Source organism: Denticeps clupeoides, chromosome 11, assembly GCF_900700375.1.
Source record: "Denticeps clupeoides chromosome 11, fDenClu1.1, whole genome shotgun sequence".
NCBI classification, from domain to species: Eukaryota; Metazoa; Chordata; class Actinopteri; order Clupeiformes; family Denticipitidae; genus Denticeps; species Denticeps clupeoides.
The window spans coordinates 12,741,994-12,759,996 of NC_041717.1; the positions used below are offsets into that span (position 1 = coordinate 12,741,994).

General features: G+C 45.7%; 2 protein-coding genes across 5 annotated transcripts in view; both read left to right on the forward strand.

Moving 5' to 3' along the window:
- The first annotated feature begins 523 nt into the window (after nt 1-523).
- Nucleotides 524-6,865, forward strand: noxa1 (NADPH oxidase activator 1). 3 transcript variants are annotated; one of them, XM_028996358.1, is made up of 16 exons: nt 524-623; nt 721-921; nt 993-1,075; nt 1,159-1,267; nt 2,345-2,482; nt 2,684-2,791; nt 2,881-2,940; nt 3,014-3,051; nt 3,652-3,790; nt 3,918-3,989; nt 4,404-4,491; nt 5,024-5,094; nt 5,596-5,762; nt 5,900-6,005; nt 6,100-6,223; nt 6,306-6,865. In XM_028996358.1, the coding sequence occupies exons 2-16, from the start codon at nt 748-750 to the stop codon at nt 6,419-6,421; spliced, it is 1,593 nt and encodes a 530-aa protein (XP_028852191.1). In that variant the 5' UTR covers nt 524-623; nt 721-747; the 3' UTR covers nt 6,422-6,865. The 3 variants fall into 3 exon arrangements, with proteins under 3 accessions (XP_028852191.1, XP_028852193.1, XP_028852192.1); XM_028996360.1 differs by having other exon boundaries at nt 5,900-5,969; XM_028996359.1 differs by having other exon boundaries at nt 5,599-5,762.
- A 1,825-nt stretch (nt 6,866-8,690) lies between these two features.
- whrnb (whirlin b) overlaps nt 8,691-18,003 on the forward strand; it is a 65,024-nt gene continuing 55,711 nt past the window's right edge. For both annotated transcript variants that reach the window (XM_028996172.1, XM_028996173.1), the window contains exon 1: nt 8,691-10,066. In XM_028996172.1, coding sequence (XP_028852005.1) covers nt 9,515-10,066 — 552 coding nt within the window. In that variant the 5' untranslated portion in view covers nt 8,691-9,514. The remainder of the gene's footprint in view (nt 10,067-18,003) is intronic.

Consider the following 18,003-nt stretch of genomic DNA (forward strand, 5'->3'; position numbering starts at 1 on the left):
GAGGGGCCAAGACGGAGAAGAGTCTAGATGAATGTTTTCCTTTTACCTTCAGAGATGGAGGGACCAGGCGAACAGTACTGGAGGCTCGGAGTATACGAGATCAGTAATCTGACACAAAATATGTAAGATTTGTGAAAATGAAGATTCAGAAGAATTATTAATGGCTAACTATGAATGGTTATGCTAATGGATGGATATGGACTTATGATTAATGCTCATTAATAATGTAATACATGAATAAAGAAATGCTTCATTATCCCAACACAGAAATGTACTGGTCCTGAAAGAAAACCTGCAATAAGATGAAACACCTTGAGATGTGGGAGATTTCGTAGGCAGAGTTATTTTTAGACGTGGCCTTTCCTTGTCTGCCGGCGCGCACCCGCCTCCGGTCTCTGAGTCACCGTACCTGTACGTGCGCTCCTGTTTATTGCGTGACGTGCTCTCACGGCCCTTTAGCTCCCGCCCTTTTCTCTGGGGGGAATGTCATACTTCCTGGTGCCTGGCTGTGTGGGCGGGAGCCGGCTGGGCTTCAGAGAGATTGCCATTTTCCAAAAATTGTGTGGAGTCCCGGACAGGAGGTCACACCTCTTCCACGTCCCTCTCGCTGCGCGGTCCTCGGTGTAAGTGCCCTTCTTTTGCTCTAGCACCTGTTGAACTTGATTCTTTTAAACCCGACATTCCTCATGAATGAATCTGGAGCTGGTTTATCCTTCACAGACTCACGAGTGTGGTATTCCGAGCACCATGCTGTACACCGACCTGCTTCGGTTCTGGGACGAGGCGGTGAAGGCAGTGGATGCTCGCGACTGGCCGGGCGCCCTCTCCAAACTCGACCAGATCACGGAGCCCACCTCCCGGACGCTTTTTGTGTCTCAGTCAGTACACCTCGCCCTGGGTCAAGTGGAGCTTGCCATCAAGGTAGCTTGATCTAATCAGTTGCAGAGGTGGGATCACCCAGGACCAGTTAACTGGTTGGTTGTTACCTTCAGGCATTGGACGAGACCATTGAAAAGGATGAGAGGCTTGCGGTTGGCTTTTTCCAAAGAGCAGGAGCCAAGATGATGGCTAACAGGTGGGTGTTTTTGGGAAATGCTTTCATTCTCTGGCACGTTCTCTCCGCGTTCCCCATCTTCATACCATCCCTCCATCTGTCAGGCTGGAGGAGGCTCTTGGTGATTGTGTACGGGCCCAGAAGCACATGAGACAGAATCCCGTCATTGACTACAGGCAGCTGGGACTGCGCTACAAGCTCTACAGCTGGCAGGTGACAAGGCCGAGCGGGTGCTCAACACCCAACATACAAAAACCTGGAAAGACTTGCGTTCAGCTAGATGTTCCAGACCACTAGGCTCTCAGACGTGGGCTTAATTACTTGAGTTATTTCTACCTGCTTTCTGCCGCTGCCAGCATGTCAACACGGATGGCATGGAGGTTGACAGATAGGACTCACCTGCAGTCCTCTTTCACAAAGACTTATTCATGGGTGAGGAGAGAGGAGAGAAAAGCAAAAAAAAGAAAAAAAGAAAAGAGTTGCGCAATCGTGAAAAGCCAGTCTGACATCATTCATTCTTCACCAGGAGTGACAGGCTGTGATTACTAAAGTTTTATATCGTTTTTTTTTACATACAGTACAACATTTGAAATTTATTTAAATCACAAAACAAATTGACATTTCTCAGCTAAATGACAAGATGGTGAAATTGGTCATATCGTTCCATAATTTATTCCCAAACACTTCAGCCGCAGTTTTGACTACATGAAGATACGTCAAGATACTTTTCAGAAGTTGGAGATTTAAGATATTGAATTTCATGACTTCTCTGCCTCAGTCACTTTTAAATGTAGTTTCTCTTTCACTAAAAAGAATATAGTAAATACAACAGTATTAACTCTTTCTTCTTCCTTCCTTCCGCTGCTCCCCTTAGGAGTCCCCACCACAGTCGATCAATTAAATCGTGAGGGGAAAAAATATTAGATTAGATTAGATGTATTTTATTAATCCCAGCCTAGCAAATATTCTCATGCTAACTTTGTTATGCAGTTTTGCCCAATACCATTCAGAACATAACTTAACAGAAATATAATGTCTATTCATTTTACTGAATGCTCAATATAGATGCATCACATGACTCATTAAATCAATTGGATTTGAGGACCTCATCTCCGCCTGTTCTGGGAAGAAGAACATCAAATAAACTCCCTACGTGGAAGAAAGAAGTTTTTATTCACCCAACTTTCCTTTCTATGCTTACTGTTCACAAACAGTCCATTGTTAGGAAATGGTTCAGGTGTCCATTATGGCCAGAGGAGGCAGGAATTTGATTTGTTTCCTGGTCGGCAGGTGCTGTACAATGCGGCCGCTGTGCACAGTGGGATGGGTCAGTGGGACAAGGCTCGGGACATCCTGACAGGAACTCTGCAGGAGCGTGGGGCTGGCCGAGGGGGCGGGACTTTGGAGCTTGGACTGGAGAGCATCTCGGTGAGTGAAGGCTGCAGACTTTTGCCTGGATGCTGGACGCAGGCTGTGTTCCTGTGTTGATTGTCGGTCCTCTCTGGAACACACTGATCAGAACTGTGCCAGTTTACGGTTGTTTCCAGTTGCTCAAGTGAGGTCCAGGTTATAAATCCACGCAGTGGTTGATGCCAAATATCATCAAATATCATGATTTCTTCACCTCAGAGGAGGGAAGTTCTGGAACCTCTCCTTCTCCCAGAGGGTGTGGTGTTCCGGCCCCGGAAACAGGAAGTCGAACAACTCAAACAAAGAGACTTTCTGGGCAAGGCCAAGGTAAAACCTTATCCTGTGGTTTTAATGCTCGGGTTCCACCCAGACAAACCTGTATTTGTCGCATCAGATCCATCTGTTCTCCCTTACAGGTGATCACCTCTGTAATCCCCAATGATGACTTTGGCGGCTTTGAACCCCTGAGGATGCAGGTACCACAAACATGTCAACATTAGCAGCTTTACAGGTCTCTCTCTCTGACCGTTGCTCTTTCTGACCATACAGAAACCTGGGTTCTATGAGCCCAGCATTGAAGGAAGCCAGTAAGTATCTAGAACATGTCATATCCAGTACAGGCCAAAGTTTGGACACACCTTTTCATTCAATGTGTTTTCTTTATTTTCATTCAATGTGTTTTCTTTATTTTCATGACACATGTGGAGTTATGTACTTAACAAAATAAGGGGAAATAACTGAAAACATGTTTTATATTCTAGTTTCTTCAAAATAGCCGCCCTTTGCTCTGATTACTGCTTTGCACACTCTTGGCATTCTCTCGATGAGCTTCAAGAGGTCGTCACCTGAAATGCTTTTCCAACAGTCTTGAAGGAGTTCCCAGAGGTGTTTAGCACTTGTTGGTCCCTTTACCTTCACTCTGCGGTCCAACTCACCCCAAACCATCTGGATTGGGTTCAGGTCCGGTGACTGTGGAGCCCAGTTCTCCACTTTTTGTTAAGTACATAACTCCACATGTGTTCATTCATAGTTTTGATGCCTTCAGTGAGAATGTACCAATGTAAGTGGTCATGAAAATAAAGAAAACACATCGAATGAGAAGGTGTGTCCAAACTTTTGGCCTGTACTGTATGTAACTCTGCTGTGCTTTATAGTGTTTTATTAAACCTAAACTATACTCAACTCAGGGATTCACACTACATGTGTCTGAAGAACACCTACTTGGCGCAGGGACCTGGAGAGCTGACGGCCCCCAGCGGAGGCCTGGTGTTTGTGCTCAGCGATGCCGACCGAAATGGAATGACAACAGTCATACATGATGGACAGGTTTGAAACCGTTCCTTCTTGGTGACTTTTTAAGACTCCATGCATTTTTAGAATACTTGAATTGAGCTACTTGAATTTCATTGTCCTCATTGGCTCATTTTCTTCTGATTACATTTGGTCTTTTCAGAAAGGTCTGCTTCCTGTTACAATGCTGGAGCCAGTAGATGTAAAGAAGACAAAACGCAAAATGAATAAAGGCGTAAGGCGCTTAATTATTTCATCCTCTCATTTTGCCCAAGGTTCTTCAAATTTTTTCAACATAATATCTTTCAAAATGTTTTTGAAAATATGGGATCAGCTATGTGTATCCTATTTTGGATTGGATCATAGTGACACTTAATTGAACTTGGAAAAAGTTTGAGTGTACTCTTACTTTTAATGTCTCCATAGGCATTCTGAAAAGCCAAAGAAAATGACTGTGTGGGAAAAATCCAAAATATTAAATTGTTCTACATTTAAGAACCGCTTATGTCAGACATGTGGCTCTTTGCTGATTGTGAAGAATTTTCATGCCTCTTGGAACAGGGTCTGGGAATTAGTTGTCGAGGAAGGGTAGAGGACAGTAATCCCTTCGTGCATGTCTTATCTTTATCTTGTTTTTCTTTTGAGACAGAGCGTCCCTAACGGCATTCCCCTCCCGCCTGGTTCTAACCCACCCACTCGCCCCCAGAACCAGACCAGCCTTGGTTTACAGGGAACAGGTATTGCATATTGTATACTGCACTCAAGGAACTGAGGATAAATATAGATAGAAATAAAGAATGCATCAAATAATTGAAACTATACTGTGGACCAGGCTTGTTGGGTTAATGGAGTAAAACAGTAACATAATTATTATTATTAGTAGTATTGTTAATAGGACAATGTGATGGATGAAATTACATCAAGATGTTTGCAGTAATATGCCCCTAATCTGGCATTAGTTTAGTAATTAAGTAACTAACATGTGGAATATATATATATATATATATATATATATATATATTATTATTAGTTCAGTTAGCTAATCTAGTAGCCTAGTGGGTAACACACTCGCCTATGAATCAGAAGACCCCAGGTTCAAATCCCACTTACTACCATTGTGTCCTTGAGCAAGACACTTAACCCTAAGTTGCTCCAGGGGGGGACTGTCCCTGGAACTACTGACTGTGGTCACGTTTACCCACCAAGTGTTTTAAAATGATGATACTGGTATCTCATGGTCCAACCCTCTAATTTTTGGCTCTGTTTTAGATGCTCTTCCCTGCTACATCGCTGCCATCCAGCCCTCTCCTCCGCCCCCCTACACCACATCTTCAGAGCAGGTGAATCACTCCAGTACACCGAGATCCTGATCCAACCTCACAGTGCAGCTCCTGGATCTGTTTTATCTATGATCTAGGCTGCTGATTTTACTCCAAGCCATAATCGGCTGCATCTGCAGTGGCACCATGCTTTTTCATAACATTCCTACTTTGAGGGGCTTACGTATCTGATCATATCTAAATGCACACAAGTGCAACGGCTTTTTATTGCGAGCCAGCCCACACATAAAAAATGGAGGGTTACAGTAGTAATGGGTAATGGATAATCCAAAGTAGCACCCTGTGACTAATGCTTCACCCTGTTCGGAATGAAGAGAAGAGTTGCACGGCCTGATTAAATCAGGTCGAGCCCAGGGGAGGGTAAAAGCAGAATCAGGATTAAAATATCAACTGTCCCGTCTGAGACTCGACTCTTGTCCCCCGGTCTCATCTCGGCCAGTCTTTGGTTATGTTTTCCAATGTTTTGTACCTCACTTGACTGTGCAAATTCATCTGCCCCAGCAGGGTTTCAGCTCGGCGCAGTCGGAGGAGCCCCACGGCTCTCTGGCGGTGAAGGTGCATTACAGATACACTGTGTCGCTGTGCGTCCCCCCGGACACACCGTACGGCGAGCTGCAACAGAAAATCGCTCACAAACTGGGCCAGCCCGCCACTCAGTTGCGCCTGAGGTATTTTAAACAATCTGGCAGCCTATTTTTGGACTTTTCTTTTTTCTTGGACCCCCCCCTTTTTTTCCCTTCACTGGACAGTGTGGAGCGACCTAAATGGAACACGCGTCTACTCGTTTTCTCTCGTTCTTTCTCAGGCACAAACAGCAGGGCACCCAGGTGCTCCGGCCACTGGATAAGGAAGAGGGTCTGAAGGGCCTAGCTGAGGTGGCTGAGTCAGGCAGGGTCACCTTGTGGTGCCAGGTGACGTCTGTGGATGATTGTGATGACTTTACACAGTGCATCGTACCAAACTCTGGAGCTAATGCGACGGTTTCCTCCTGCTCCTCTTCTCTAGAATGAGGACCCTCTCTTCAACAGACCTATTCTCTACCAGATGGTGGCACTGTATGACTATGCTGCTCAGGGTCCAGAGGACCTGGAGTTCAGTGAAGGAGACACCATAGACGTCCTCAGTGAAGGTAGTAACCGCCGAACATCCCTCTCCTGGTTTCTTTCTGAAACGCTGCCATTCATTTTCACGTCCTCTGCCCTTTTATCCAGTCAACGAGGAGTGGCTGGAGGGCCACGCTGCAGGGAGCGTCGGCATCTTCCCCAGATGTTTTGCCTACCGAGAGACAGGCCAGGCAGGCAGCAGTGAAGCTGGGGCTTTCCAATAAAATGGTTCCAGAAGATTCCTGGGCATGGCTTCCAACCAGAAAACCAACAGAATCAGAATTCAAATGAATTCTGTGTACTGAAGTGATATATCAGAATATTCATTTCATTCATTTTTAAGTTATTATCATTCATGTTATTACTGTTATTTTAAGGTGTATCTTCCTTTTACATTGACATATTTTCTTCTGCATAAACAGTGCATGCAGGTTTGTCTATAGTGCAAATTATTTCAGTTAAGATCAAGTGATGGTGGGTTAAAAGGGTTTGTTCACCTGCAGACTAAATGAATGGACATTGATTTTTTTTTTTATCTGCTACAAATCATTAATATTAAAAACCCAGAGTAGAGGGAGTATTTCTAGATTGCACACATGTGTTCTTGCAGTTTCAATGTTGCATTACATAACATTGACTTTTGTTCAAATAGATTTCTGTCTCTTGTTCATGTTTTGTCGTTTTGTGTGTTGGTAAAACTGTGCTCTGCAGTTCACCAACAGGCTTTCAGGACAGCTTGTTTTCCACCAAACTGCACATGCACCAAAAACATGCATATTTCAGTTCTTTCCATTTCTGTCAGGGAATAACATTTTATGAATCAAAAACTTAAATATTAAAAATAAAACTTATACACGTTAGCCCTGGGGTTATTTTTAATTAATTAAGGGTGGCTTCATCTTCTGCTGATATCCCGGCATTCGTGTAGTTTATGGCTCGGTGTAATGAATGGGGTCTACTGCCCTACTTTCACTCCCAAATTTAATTAGACCAACTTTATCTCAGCACTCATTTTGCTGGAAATGTGAGGGGAGACTTCCTCAGACCATGCTACAGAATTACTCACAATGCCTGTGTATGTACAGACATAAAAATAGCATTGCGGTGCGGTGTGAATTAACCGAGGCAGAGGCGAGACCTTGGCTTCCTGTGCTGTGAAAATGTTGCAATTAATGGGCAGGAAAATGTCAGGTAGCTTTAGTCATCCGGAAATGGTGGAAACCGGCCGGAAAGAGGTATCATTTTATATATTTCCCCACAAACAATCGCTAATTTGCATCCCTGCTGTCACCAGATTTTTTTTAAAACCAATGTGCAAGGACATTTGTGCATTGTATTGTACATTTATTGTGTTCAATATTGCATCTTTCATTGAGTCCTTCCTGTTGAATTATCCAGATTTCATAACATTTTTGCATGGGTGACATTAAGACCCAGTTTAAACAAAATGAGGTGACAGATGTCTTACCCTTAGGCTCCCCCTGCTCTGTTGTATTGCCAATATGGCTAATTGGCTCAGTAAAGGGAAACTTTACCTGCTTTCATTAGATATGCTTTCATTAATCTAAGGCAGCCTCTCCCTCTCTCCAATCTCTATAAGAAGACTTAATTTTTCAATGACTTTTTTTTCCTCTGGAAGAAATACACAAATTAGTTCTTAATACATTAAATGCAGATAAATTAAGCAGCAAAAATGTGATTAAGCAGCCTAAGTGAGTGGGCTTTCTTATGTGTTTGGAGAAACGACCTCACCCAGACCAGCACATTTCATCCTTTTGTCTTGATTAGGTTTCTGTTGGTCATTCTTGCTTCTTAATTCTCTCTCATTTACTAATTTACTCACTCTGTGACTCACTATGTCTATTCACAAACACTCGCCTTCATTTATATGCATTCACACCATGAGGTATGTAGCAACAATGCATTGCACCATTGGTACAACCGTGCCTGAAACAGGACAACGTGTGCGGTGTGTGTGGTGAAATGATGGATAGCTTCTTTCAAGAGACATCAGTGCTGTCCTGACAGATAAGGATCTTCACAGACTTACCTATTTACAGGCAGATGAGCGCTCACATGAAAACCTTCCTCTTCTTGACCTAATTTCAATCAGCGCTGAAGCCTGACTCTGAATAAATATGCATAGCAAAAAAAATACTTTTCTGAATCAAAGGGGCTTAAAAAGGTGCCGTTCGGTGGATAGAAAGAATGCATTCATCATGCAAGCATTCCCTGTCTCACCTGGCCTCCTGGTTGAGGACATTTTCGGCGTGGCTACTCGTTTCTTAATTGGGTAATTAATGACAAATTGAAGCCAGTTTTGATGGCTTTACCACGAGGGGGGGCAGGTTGGTAATAATTCACGGAAATTAATGCAGCAGTGAACGTCTTGTCTTTTTCACAAGGAGGTTTATGGAAGGACTGAGCTATAAATAAGGGTTTATTAATAGCTCAAGGTAAGAGGCTGGATTGCTGGGGAGGCGTCTGCTGACAGGCTCAGCTAATGCTGCTTTATGGGCTTAAGCGTGTGAGATAGAGAGACAGGCCGATGGACAAACACCACACAGGTTTTATAAAAAAATAAATGGATTGAACAGGACTCCCGATCAGACACGTCGAGGGGGAATTCTGAGAATCTTCAGCCCGTCCCTGCTGAGAAAAGCAGCATGAAGCTGATAGCAGAGCAGAATTACCAACGAAAGAAACTCTACCAAAGGCGGTCAGACCTGGTGGTCTTAGCTGGAACGGCCAGTGCGAAGACCAATGTGGACAAACCAGCTTGGCCATTTTGTGCCACTCATTCTAGAAGTATCTTCAGCCTGAAGTGAAGTTCAGCTTGAAAACCATTGGGGTCTGAAAGCATATTGTTTGCATGTTATTATTGGCACGATTTTTTTTAGTAATCAAGACCAGACTCGACTCGACTCAAGGTTTAGTGTCCATTGAGTGAACTTCCATTCTTCTTTTCAGCCGCGTTGAGGTCGTCGATGTATTTATTTATTTGTTTGTTTGTTTTTTATTATTATTGCTTTCTCGGATGATTGTGGATTGCGTGCGTCTCGAGCGCGACGGAGACGCGATGACGTCGAACGGAGCGTCGCAACTAAAGGGCGAAGAAGAAGAAGAAGAAGAAGAAGAAGAAGAAGAGGAGCGCACAACGAGAGGAGTCGGTTGCTAGGCGACGCCCGCCTCACCGCCGCGTCACCTCCCGGAGGCGGACGGGGGGGGGAAAAGTTGCTCCTCGTTCCGTGGAACGCAGCCTCAAAAGTTGCCCGCGCCCGCCGGAATGGCCCCTCCGGAGGCGGACGGCCGGTAGGATGAGCGCGGAGCCGGAGCGCGCGTCCCTCCGGTCGCTCTCGGGCAACGTGCGCAAGCTGCACGACGCGCTGCACGCGCTGCTCGGCGACCGCGAGCGCGAGCGCGTCGTCCACTGCCTGAACGCGTACCACGCCAAGCGCAACGTCTTCGACCTGGTCCAGACGCTCAAGGTGATCCTGAACACGCCCGCCAAGCGCCGGCTGCTGCCCATGCTGCGCCTGGTCATCCCGCGCTCCGACCAGCTGCTGTTCGACCAGTACACCTCCGAGGGGCTGTACCTGAAGGCGGACGAGCCGCGCCGCGCCGCGCCGGCCCCGGCCCCGGCCCCGGCCCCGGGCCCCGAGCTCCGCCGGGTGACCCTGAAGCGCAGCCGGAGCAACGAGGGCATGGGCTTCAGCATCCGCGGCGGCGCCGAGCACGGGGTGGGCATCTACGTGTCCCTGGTGGAGCCCGGGTCCTTCGCCGAGAGGGAGGGCCTGAGGGTCGGCGACCAGATCGTGAGGGTCAACGAGGTGGTGTTCGACGGGGTTACTCACGGAGAAGCGGTCAAGGTGGGGTGCTCTCTCTCTCTCTCTCTCTCTCTCTCTCTCTCTATCCCCCTCTCTGTGTCTTTACCAGAAGCTAAATGACAAAAGTTGTGAAAAGTGGGGAAAAAAGACCCGGGTTCAAAACCCACTTACTACCATTGTGTCCCTGAGCAAGACACTTAACCCTAAGTTGCTCCAGGGGGGGGGGGGGCTGTCCCTGTAACTACTGATTGTAAGTTGGCTTGGTAAGGTGCGAGATTTATTTCCCTGATTGGCTGGGTGACTCCTGTCCCCGTGTGCTCAGATGCTTTTGAGACTGTCAAGGCGTGACGGACGCATCCCTGTCTCTTGAGTGGTTCGACAAGCCCGGTGCGCATCGAGCTTTGCGGGTTACGGAGGAAAAAAGGCCGCGTCCAGTGTTTTCTCTGCAAGTACAACAGTGATCAGCTCGAACAAAATCACTAAGCAAAATGTTTTTTTGCCGGTTATTAAGTAAAAGGGCAGATATTCCCCGACTTCGAGCAACAACCCACAGAAACGTACAGAAACACCCTCTGTCCGCCTGTCTATTCTCGCTCAGTCATGCAGATGCTGTCCCGGTTCACCCTCCTCTGCCAGAGGTTCTTATGGGTTTTCAGACGGTCGTAATGCACTCCGTGTCACGGGCCACGGTGCTGCACCGTAGCAGCGGAATCGTTGCCACGGTGGCTCTGCACCAAGGCTCTGGGTGCAACGTGGAAACGGAGCGGCTTACAGGCTGCTGTAACCCGTAGTAATAACCCGGAGACGGATGCCTTCCTAACGCACGTCAAATGTAAGTGGCTTTGCTCATCCAGACACCCATCATCGTCATCATCATCATCATCATCGTCGTCGTCAGCGCTGTTCCTGGAATTGTGGTTGAATGAAACCGACGCTCTCCTTCTGTCGTGGTGCACAAATTGAACCACTGACTCACCACTAATTAAGATTCGGAGGCACTTTTTACACCCATATAACATATTACATTGTAATAATGGAATTTCTGCACGTTCCTCGTCCCTCTTCTGTTAATTAAGTCATTTTTTTAGACTTGCTGTGCTCACAACAGAAGGATTAAGAGGGGCGGCCGTGCCTTATTCCCACTAAACTGTCTATATATATATATAAAAGGTGGCAGGAGGATTTGCTGAGGCAGCCGTCGTAGGTGCCGGACCATTAACCAGCGAGCACGATGTTCCGTGGCGCCAGGAACTCCCATTCCGCTCTCCCGTTCCAAATCTCTGAGCTGCACGTATGCTTCTTGCTCCTCTCGGATTTGGGGCGCGTCCGCGCCATGCTGCCGCCCCGTGTATTTCTCAGAGTTGGGAAACATCTGCTGTGGCGGTGTTCGGACGGTTCCCAGCCTGTCCCGCCGTGCTTTTTGCATGGTGTTGTATGGTGGTGTAGACTCTGCTGTCTTGGCTTTGCGGTTACACCAGGTCTGGTGATAGTAGCCTAGTGGGTTCCACACTCAGGTTCAAGCCCCACTTACTACCAATGTGTCTCTTAGCAAGACACTTAACCCTGAGTGTCTCCAGGGGGGACTGTCCCTGTAACTACTGATTGTAAGTCACTCTGGATAAGAGCGTCTGATAAATGCTGTAAATGTAAATGTGATGTGCTGGCAGCAGCCAGTGGTCAAGGGACGACGATGACAGCCATAAAAATCCATCACGTTGTGAGGTCATTTAATACGAAACAGCTGCAACTATGAATGCCCCAACCAAGGATGGACAATAAGGACTGACAATAAAAATGCCAATTAATAGTCTAATAATTTGTATGTTTTCTGGAATTTTCATGAGCTATGAGCCACGATCATCAACATAAAACAAAAACATATTTCACTTCATTTCCTGTTTACTGAATGCATCATATGCTGTATGAAAGTTTAAGGCTTTGAATTCCAAGCCTCATGGTGTTTCCAGACCTCATGTTTAAGCCTATACATAATGTTAAAATGTAAAAATCTTTTTACTTTTATTGGTGGGCAGTGGTGGCCTAGTGGTTAAGGAAGTGGCCCCGTAATCAGAAGGTTGCCAGCACCGTCCCCACACACTGCTCCCCGGGCGCCTGTCATGGCTGCCCACTGCTCACTCAGGGTGATGGGTGAAATGCAGAGGACAAATTTCACTGTGTGCACCATGTGCTGTGCTGCTGTGTATCACATGTGACCATCACTTCACTTCACACTCAGGGTAATCAGGACCACGGTGGACATGAAACTGCAGGTATAAAACATGCTGGGTCACACTCATTAGATGATCGCTATTAACTATCACACTTCCTACTCACACATTGTCACATACCTTTGATTAAAGCTTTTTTTTTTTTTGCTCAAGGCCATTCAAGCTTTATGCAGAAGTTGGATTTCACTCATTAGGTTGCATGTGCAGTGGGAATGAAAGAGGAGCACAGGAATCTCATTAGCCTTGTGTTTTTGCAATGTTAATCGTCCTCACCGAGCGCGCGGGGAACTGTCACAAGCATTCCCACCGGGAGCGGCACGCTGAGACATCCATCGATCCGGTTCTGTTTCTCATCAGGGGCTAAATTATTCATTAAAGCATTTACTCAAACGGAGAGCATTTAAAACGGAATGTAAGGGGATGACTTCTGTCTGGCTCCTGTCCTCCCGGGTCAAGTGCACAAACTAAAATGCATGCTTTTTTTTTTTTTACGACCATAAATGGACTGTAATGCATGGCGGTAAATTCCAGATGCCCTATCTGAAGACGTCGATTAGAACAGCTGAAGTGGCGAAAGAGAGCAGGTAAGTATAAAATCTCTAAACCCAGGACACCCACCGGAGTTCATCAATCGCTGTTCTCCCGGTGTTCGGAGTCTCTCACGCTTTGGTGTTCCGGGGAGAATAATAAACCGACCTTTGAATATCTACTCATCGCTCCCTCTTTCGATGAGGAGTTGAGCGATTGGGTAGAAATTCCTGGAAAAAAAAAAAAACAGACCTCAAATGCTGATGCTATTTTTATCATGAAGAGCAGGGTGGCAATTTCGTAACTCAACAGTATGAGAGAGGAGGGGGGAAAAAAAAAAAGTCATGACAAAAGCCTCTCAGATAAAGGGTAATGTTATATAAGCCAGTGCAAGAGTATGAATAATGATGAGAGTGGTGGAGATGCGAGCAGCATTTGTTCACAGCAAGCCATCAAAGCGGCTGGCAGCGTTCCGAGCGAGATTTTGGGCCTAAGCAAGGGTTCAGGTTTGATTCAAAGCATCACAGCGGTTCGTCTACTCCTTCTTACTTTTTTTTTTTTTTGGCTTGGAGGTATGTAAAAAAAAAAAAAATCGTGAGTTCAAGGTTAGTTTGAGGTATTCTTTTCTTTTTTTCTTCATCGTCTTCTTTCCAGACTACTTTCACGGGGAATTATAACAGCCAAGCACAGCCTAGAGAAGAAGCGGTAACTCACGGTCTCGCACGTACCAATGAGTTTTATTTGCTGAACTTAAAAAGGGTTTTTTTTTTCTCAGAGGTAGTCATCTTGGTGGTTTCTGAGATTTCTGTTGGTCTAATCTATTTCCAGCTAAATTCAGATCTTGCACATATCAGTCCTGGCCAGTGTGTGGTATTAACCAACACAGAATCCCCTGTAATGTAGAAGTTCTAGATCACATACTACAGTTTCAACCCCATTTTGAAAGTGAAGTGATTGTCACACGTGATACACCGCAGCACAGCACACAGTGCACACAGTGAAATTTGTCCTCTGCTTTTAACCATCACCCTGAGTGAGCAGTGGGCAGCCATGACAGGCGCCCGGGGAGCAGTGTGTGGGGGCGGTGCTTTGCTCATTGGCACCTCAGTGGTACCTTGGCAGATCGGGATTCGAACCAGCGACCTTCTGATTACGGGGCCGCTTCCTTAACCGCTTGGCCACCACTGCCCACTGCACCATTTTGTGTCCCTTCTTTCCACAACAAGAACTATTTAATGTTAAAAAAAAAAGCCTTTTTTGTTCCGATAAGCCTGAATTGCCCGTTCTAAACTACCGCCCTTCTCACATAACCTGTCTTGCCTCTTTGGAGACTGGAAATGATCTACATTTGTACACACATGGGGTGTGTTCACTAATGTCACATCAAATGTCACATCACAGTTTAAAATGAGAGGAACCTATAGGGATGATTGACAGCTCTCATTCTCCCTGCTTTTCTATTCTGAAAGTGAAGTGATTGTCAAACACAGTGATCGCACAGCACAGCACAGGCGCCTGGGGAGCAGTGTGTGGGGACGGTGCTTTGCTCAGTGGCACCTTGGTGGCACCTTGTCGGTTCGGGATTCGAACCGGCTACCTTCAGATTAGAGGTCCGTTTCCTTACCCGCTAGGCCACCACCGTTTCGGTTATTTATCTGCCAATCCAACCAGATGAGGACGGTCCATTTAATTCAGATTTGTTCAGAGGACCTGCAGAGCTTGTTGGACATCTTGATTGAATGCCAACACGGACCCTGTCCTGGATCTGAGACTTGTCCTCTACAGAACTTACCGAACTCCCTGTTTAGCTTGAATAAAAGTGCAAGGTTGTTAATGAGATGAGAACCACAGCCACAGTAAATAACTGCCTCAGGGCATTGTGCCCATCCAGGTGGTGCCGCTACAGGAATCGAGACTCGCCACAAAGCAGCTGCTGAGAAAACGGGACGCTTCATCTGAACTTTTCATTTCTCTTCATCGTCCTCATCAGCTGCGCTGAAAGTTGATTCGTTCTCCTGTCCCCTCTTCCAGCCACCTGTTTCTGTTTTCTATTTCCACGATACTGTCATTTCCATGATACTCCTTTGGTTGTCTCTCCTCGATTTCACATTTATGCATATATGGGAAACACGACAGCAAAATGTACCATGTTTACTGTATGTATATTACAGAAATTATCACAGAATTATCAAGCCAAATGGACACTTTCACACACCAATTAAAAAAAACATTCAAATACAGTAGACTCAAGTCTATTCGAATAAATGTACATTACACTTTTGTGTTAATCAAATCATAATGGAATAATGCAATTATGTTTTTTATGCCAATTAGTCTATTAGTCATTGTGTGAGTGTTCTGACCAGTGCGCACCACTAATGTCATTAACCACTATTGACTTTATAGTGATGTTTATTCTCCACTAGACTTCTTGAATCGCAGCCCTGTGCTGCTGCTGCTGTTCATCTATCTCTTCCCACTGGCGGTCACTCTCAAACACACACTTGCACATGCAAAGGGGCAGCAATCGGGCGAATTGACTCAGACCCGAGTCTTGCTCTCTGTTTGCCTTCCTGCTTGTTTGTATTTCGCTTCCTTTTGATGGCGCCCCAGTGGGAACGCCGAAAGAAGCAATTACCAGAAGGCGGCCGGCGCACATCCTGATGAGTGAAGGAAATGTTCGGCGCTTCGATTCACCGGGCATGCTGAGGGATCGGATCTCTGGGCGGATGGCTGTGTGTGTGTGTGTGTGTGTGTGTGTGTCTGTGCGTATGTCTGTAAGGCCCGGAGCTGTGCTCTTATGCGCGTCTCTTCTTTGCAAAGAAATTCGGGTTGAGGCTGACGGGAGGCTCTTTCAACATCTCACAATGTTGTTGTGGCAGTGACTGATGCACTCCGCATTCGCGCACGCAGCAGTGTGTTTTATTCGGCCGGACATCACCAGGTGCTCCGTGAAAGGGTCCATCGGTGGATCTCGAGGAACGCCGTGTGAGCGGCTGCACGCTGCCTGACTCTGTGCAGATAACAGGCTCGTTCCAAGGCCGGGGACACAGATGAGTCAGGAAGATAAGGTGCTGGAAAAGCCAGTGAAACGTGATAGACGAGTGCGAGGCGAGAAAGCGCCTTTCAGCGGAGATTAGAAGTGACAGGCAATTTACCTGCTGAGTTGCGGGCCTCTCGCAAACAGCGTTCCTCACCGCAAGCGCGCTTCATTGCCGCCTTTGAGGAACGGAATTTCATTTACACTATGGCTGTGTTTAGCTTGTCGCTTAACAGAGCGAGTGAGAGCAAGGAGCTTTTTAATGTAAGTTTGCTTCTTCTAGTGGCAGAATTTAGCAGATGATGTGTTTAATAATGTATACAGGGAGTGCAGAATTATTAGGCAAATGAGTATTTTGTCCACATCATCCTCTTCATGCATGTTGTCTTACTCCAAGCTGTATAGGCTCGAAAGCCTACTACCAATTAAGCATATTAGGTGATGTGCATCTCTGTAATGAGAAGGGGTGTGGTCTAATGACATCAACACCCTATATCAGGTGTGCATAATTATTAGGCAACTTCCTTTCCTTTGGCAAAATGGGTCAAAAGAAGGACTTGACAGGCTCAGAAAAGTAAAAAATAGTGAGATATCTTGCAGAGGGATGCAGCACTCTTAAAATTGCAAAGCTTCTGAAGCGTGATCATCGAACAATCAAGCGTTTCATTCAAAATAGTCAACAGGGTCACAAGAAGCGTGTGGAAAAAAACAAGGCACAAAATAACTGCCCATGAACTGAGAAAAGTCAAGCGTGCAGCTGCCAAGATGCCACTTGCCACCAGTTTGGCCCTATTTCAGAGCTGCAACATCACTGGAGTGCCCAAAAGCACAAGGTGTGCAATACTCAGAGACATGGCCAAGGTAAGAAACAAGACACACAAGCTGAAACGTCAAGACTGGGCCAATAAATATCTCAAGACTGATTTTTCTAAGGTTTTATGGACTGATGAAATGAGAGTGAGTCTTGATGGGCCAGATGGATGGGCCCGTGGCTGGATTGGTAAAGGGTAGAGAGCTCCAGTCCGACGCCAGCAAGGTGGAGGTGGAGTACTGGTTTGGGCTGGTATCATCAAAGATGAGCTTGTGGGGCCTTTTCAGGTTGAGGATGGAGTCAAGCTCAACTCCCAGTCCTACTGCCAGTTTCTGGAAGACACCTTCTTCAAGCAGTGGTACAGGAAGAAGTCTACATCCTTCAAGAAAAAGATGATTTTCATGCAGGACAATGCTCCATCACACGCGTCCAAGTACTCCACAGCGTGGCTGGCAAAAATGACATGGCCTCATTGTTCACCTGATCTGAACCCCTTTGAGAACCTGTGGTCCAAATGTGAGATTTACAAGGAGGGAAAACAGTACACCTCTCTGAACAGTGTCTGGGAGGCTGTGGTTGCTGCTGCACGCAATGTTGATGGTGAACAGATCAAAACACTGACAGAATCCATGGATGGCAGGCTTTTGAGTGTCCTTGCAAAGAAAGGTGGCTATATTGGTCGCTGATTTGTTTTTGTTTTGTTTTTGAATGTCAGAAATGTATATTTGTGAATGTGGAGATGTTATATTGGTTTCACTGGTAAAAATAAATAATTGAAATGGGTATATATTTGTTTTTTGTTGAGTTGCCTAATAATTATGCACAGTAATAGTCACCTGCACACACAGATATGACCCCCTAAAATAGCTAAAAATAAAAACAAACTAAAACTACTTCCAAAAACATTCAGCTTTGATATTAATGAGTTTTTTGGGTTTATTGAGAACATGGTTGTTGTTCAATAATAAAATTATTCCTCAAAAATACAACTTGCCTAATAATTCTGCACTCCCTGTATAGTCAATACAAAGAGGAGTTGTTCCTCAGAAAGGCAGGCGAAAAGAGAATAAACTTCATAGAATGAATGTGGCTGCATTTTGTATTCTGTATTAGTTGTGACATCAGAATGTCCAAAACATATTTGGCCCTATTATTATTATAAAAAAACTAGAAAGGCATCACGGTCGCTGTGCCACCGTGGGCCCACGGGGCGACAGAGACAACCCGGAAGCAGACAGAGATGAGGTCAACATGAAAAGCATTACAAACAGTGGAACTACACACTCCCCAGTTCACCTCCTGTCCGTCCAGGTCCTGTTTAGTCCATAAAAGTGCCCCACGCCGCGAATCCCGAAAAAAAATGACAGTATTG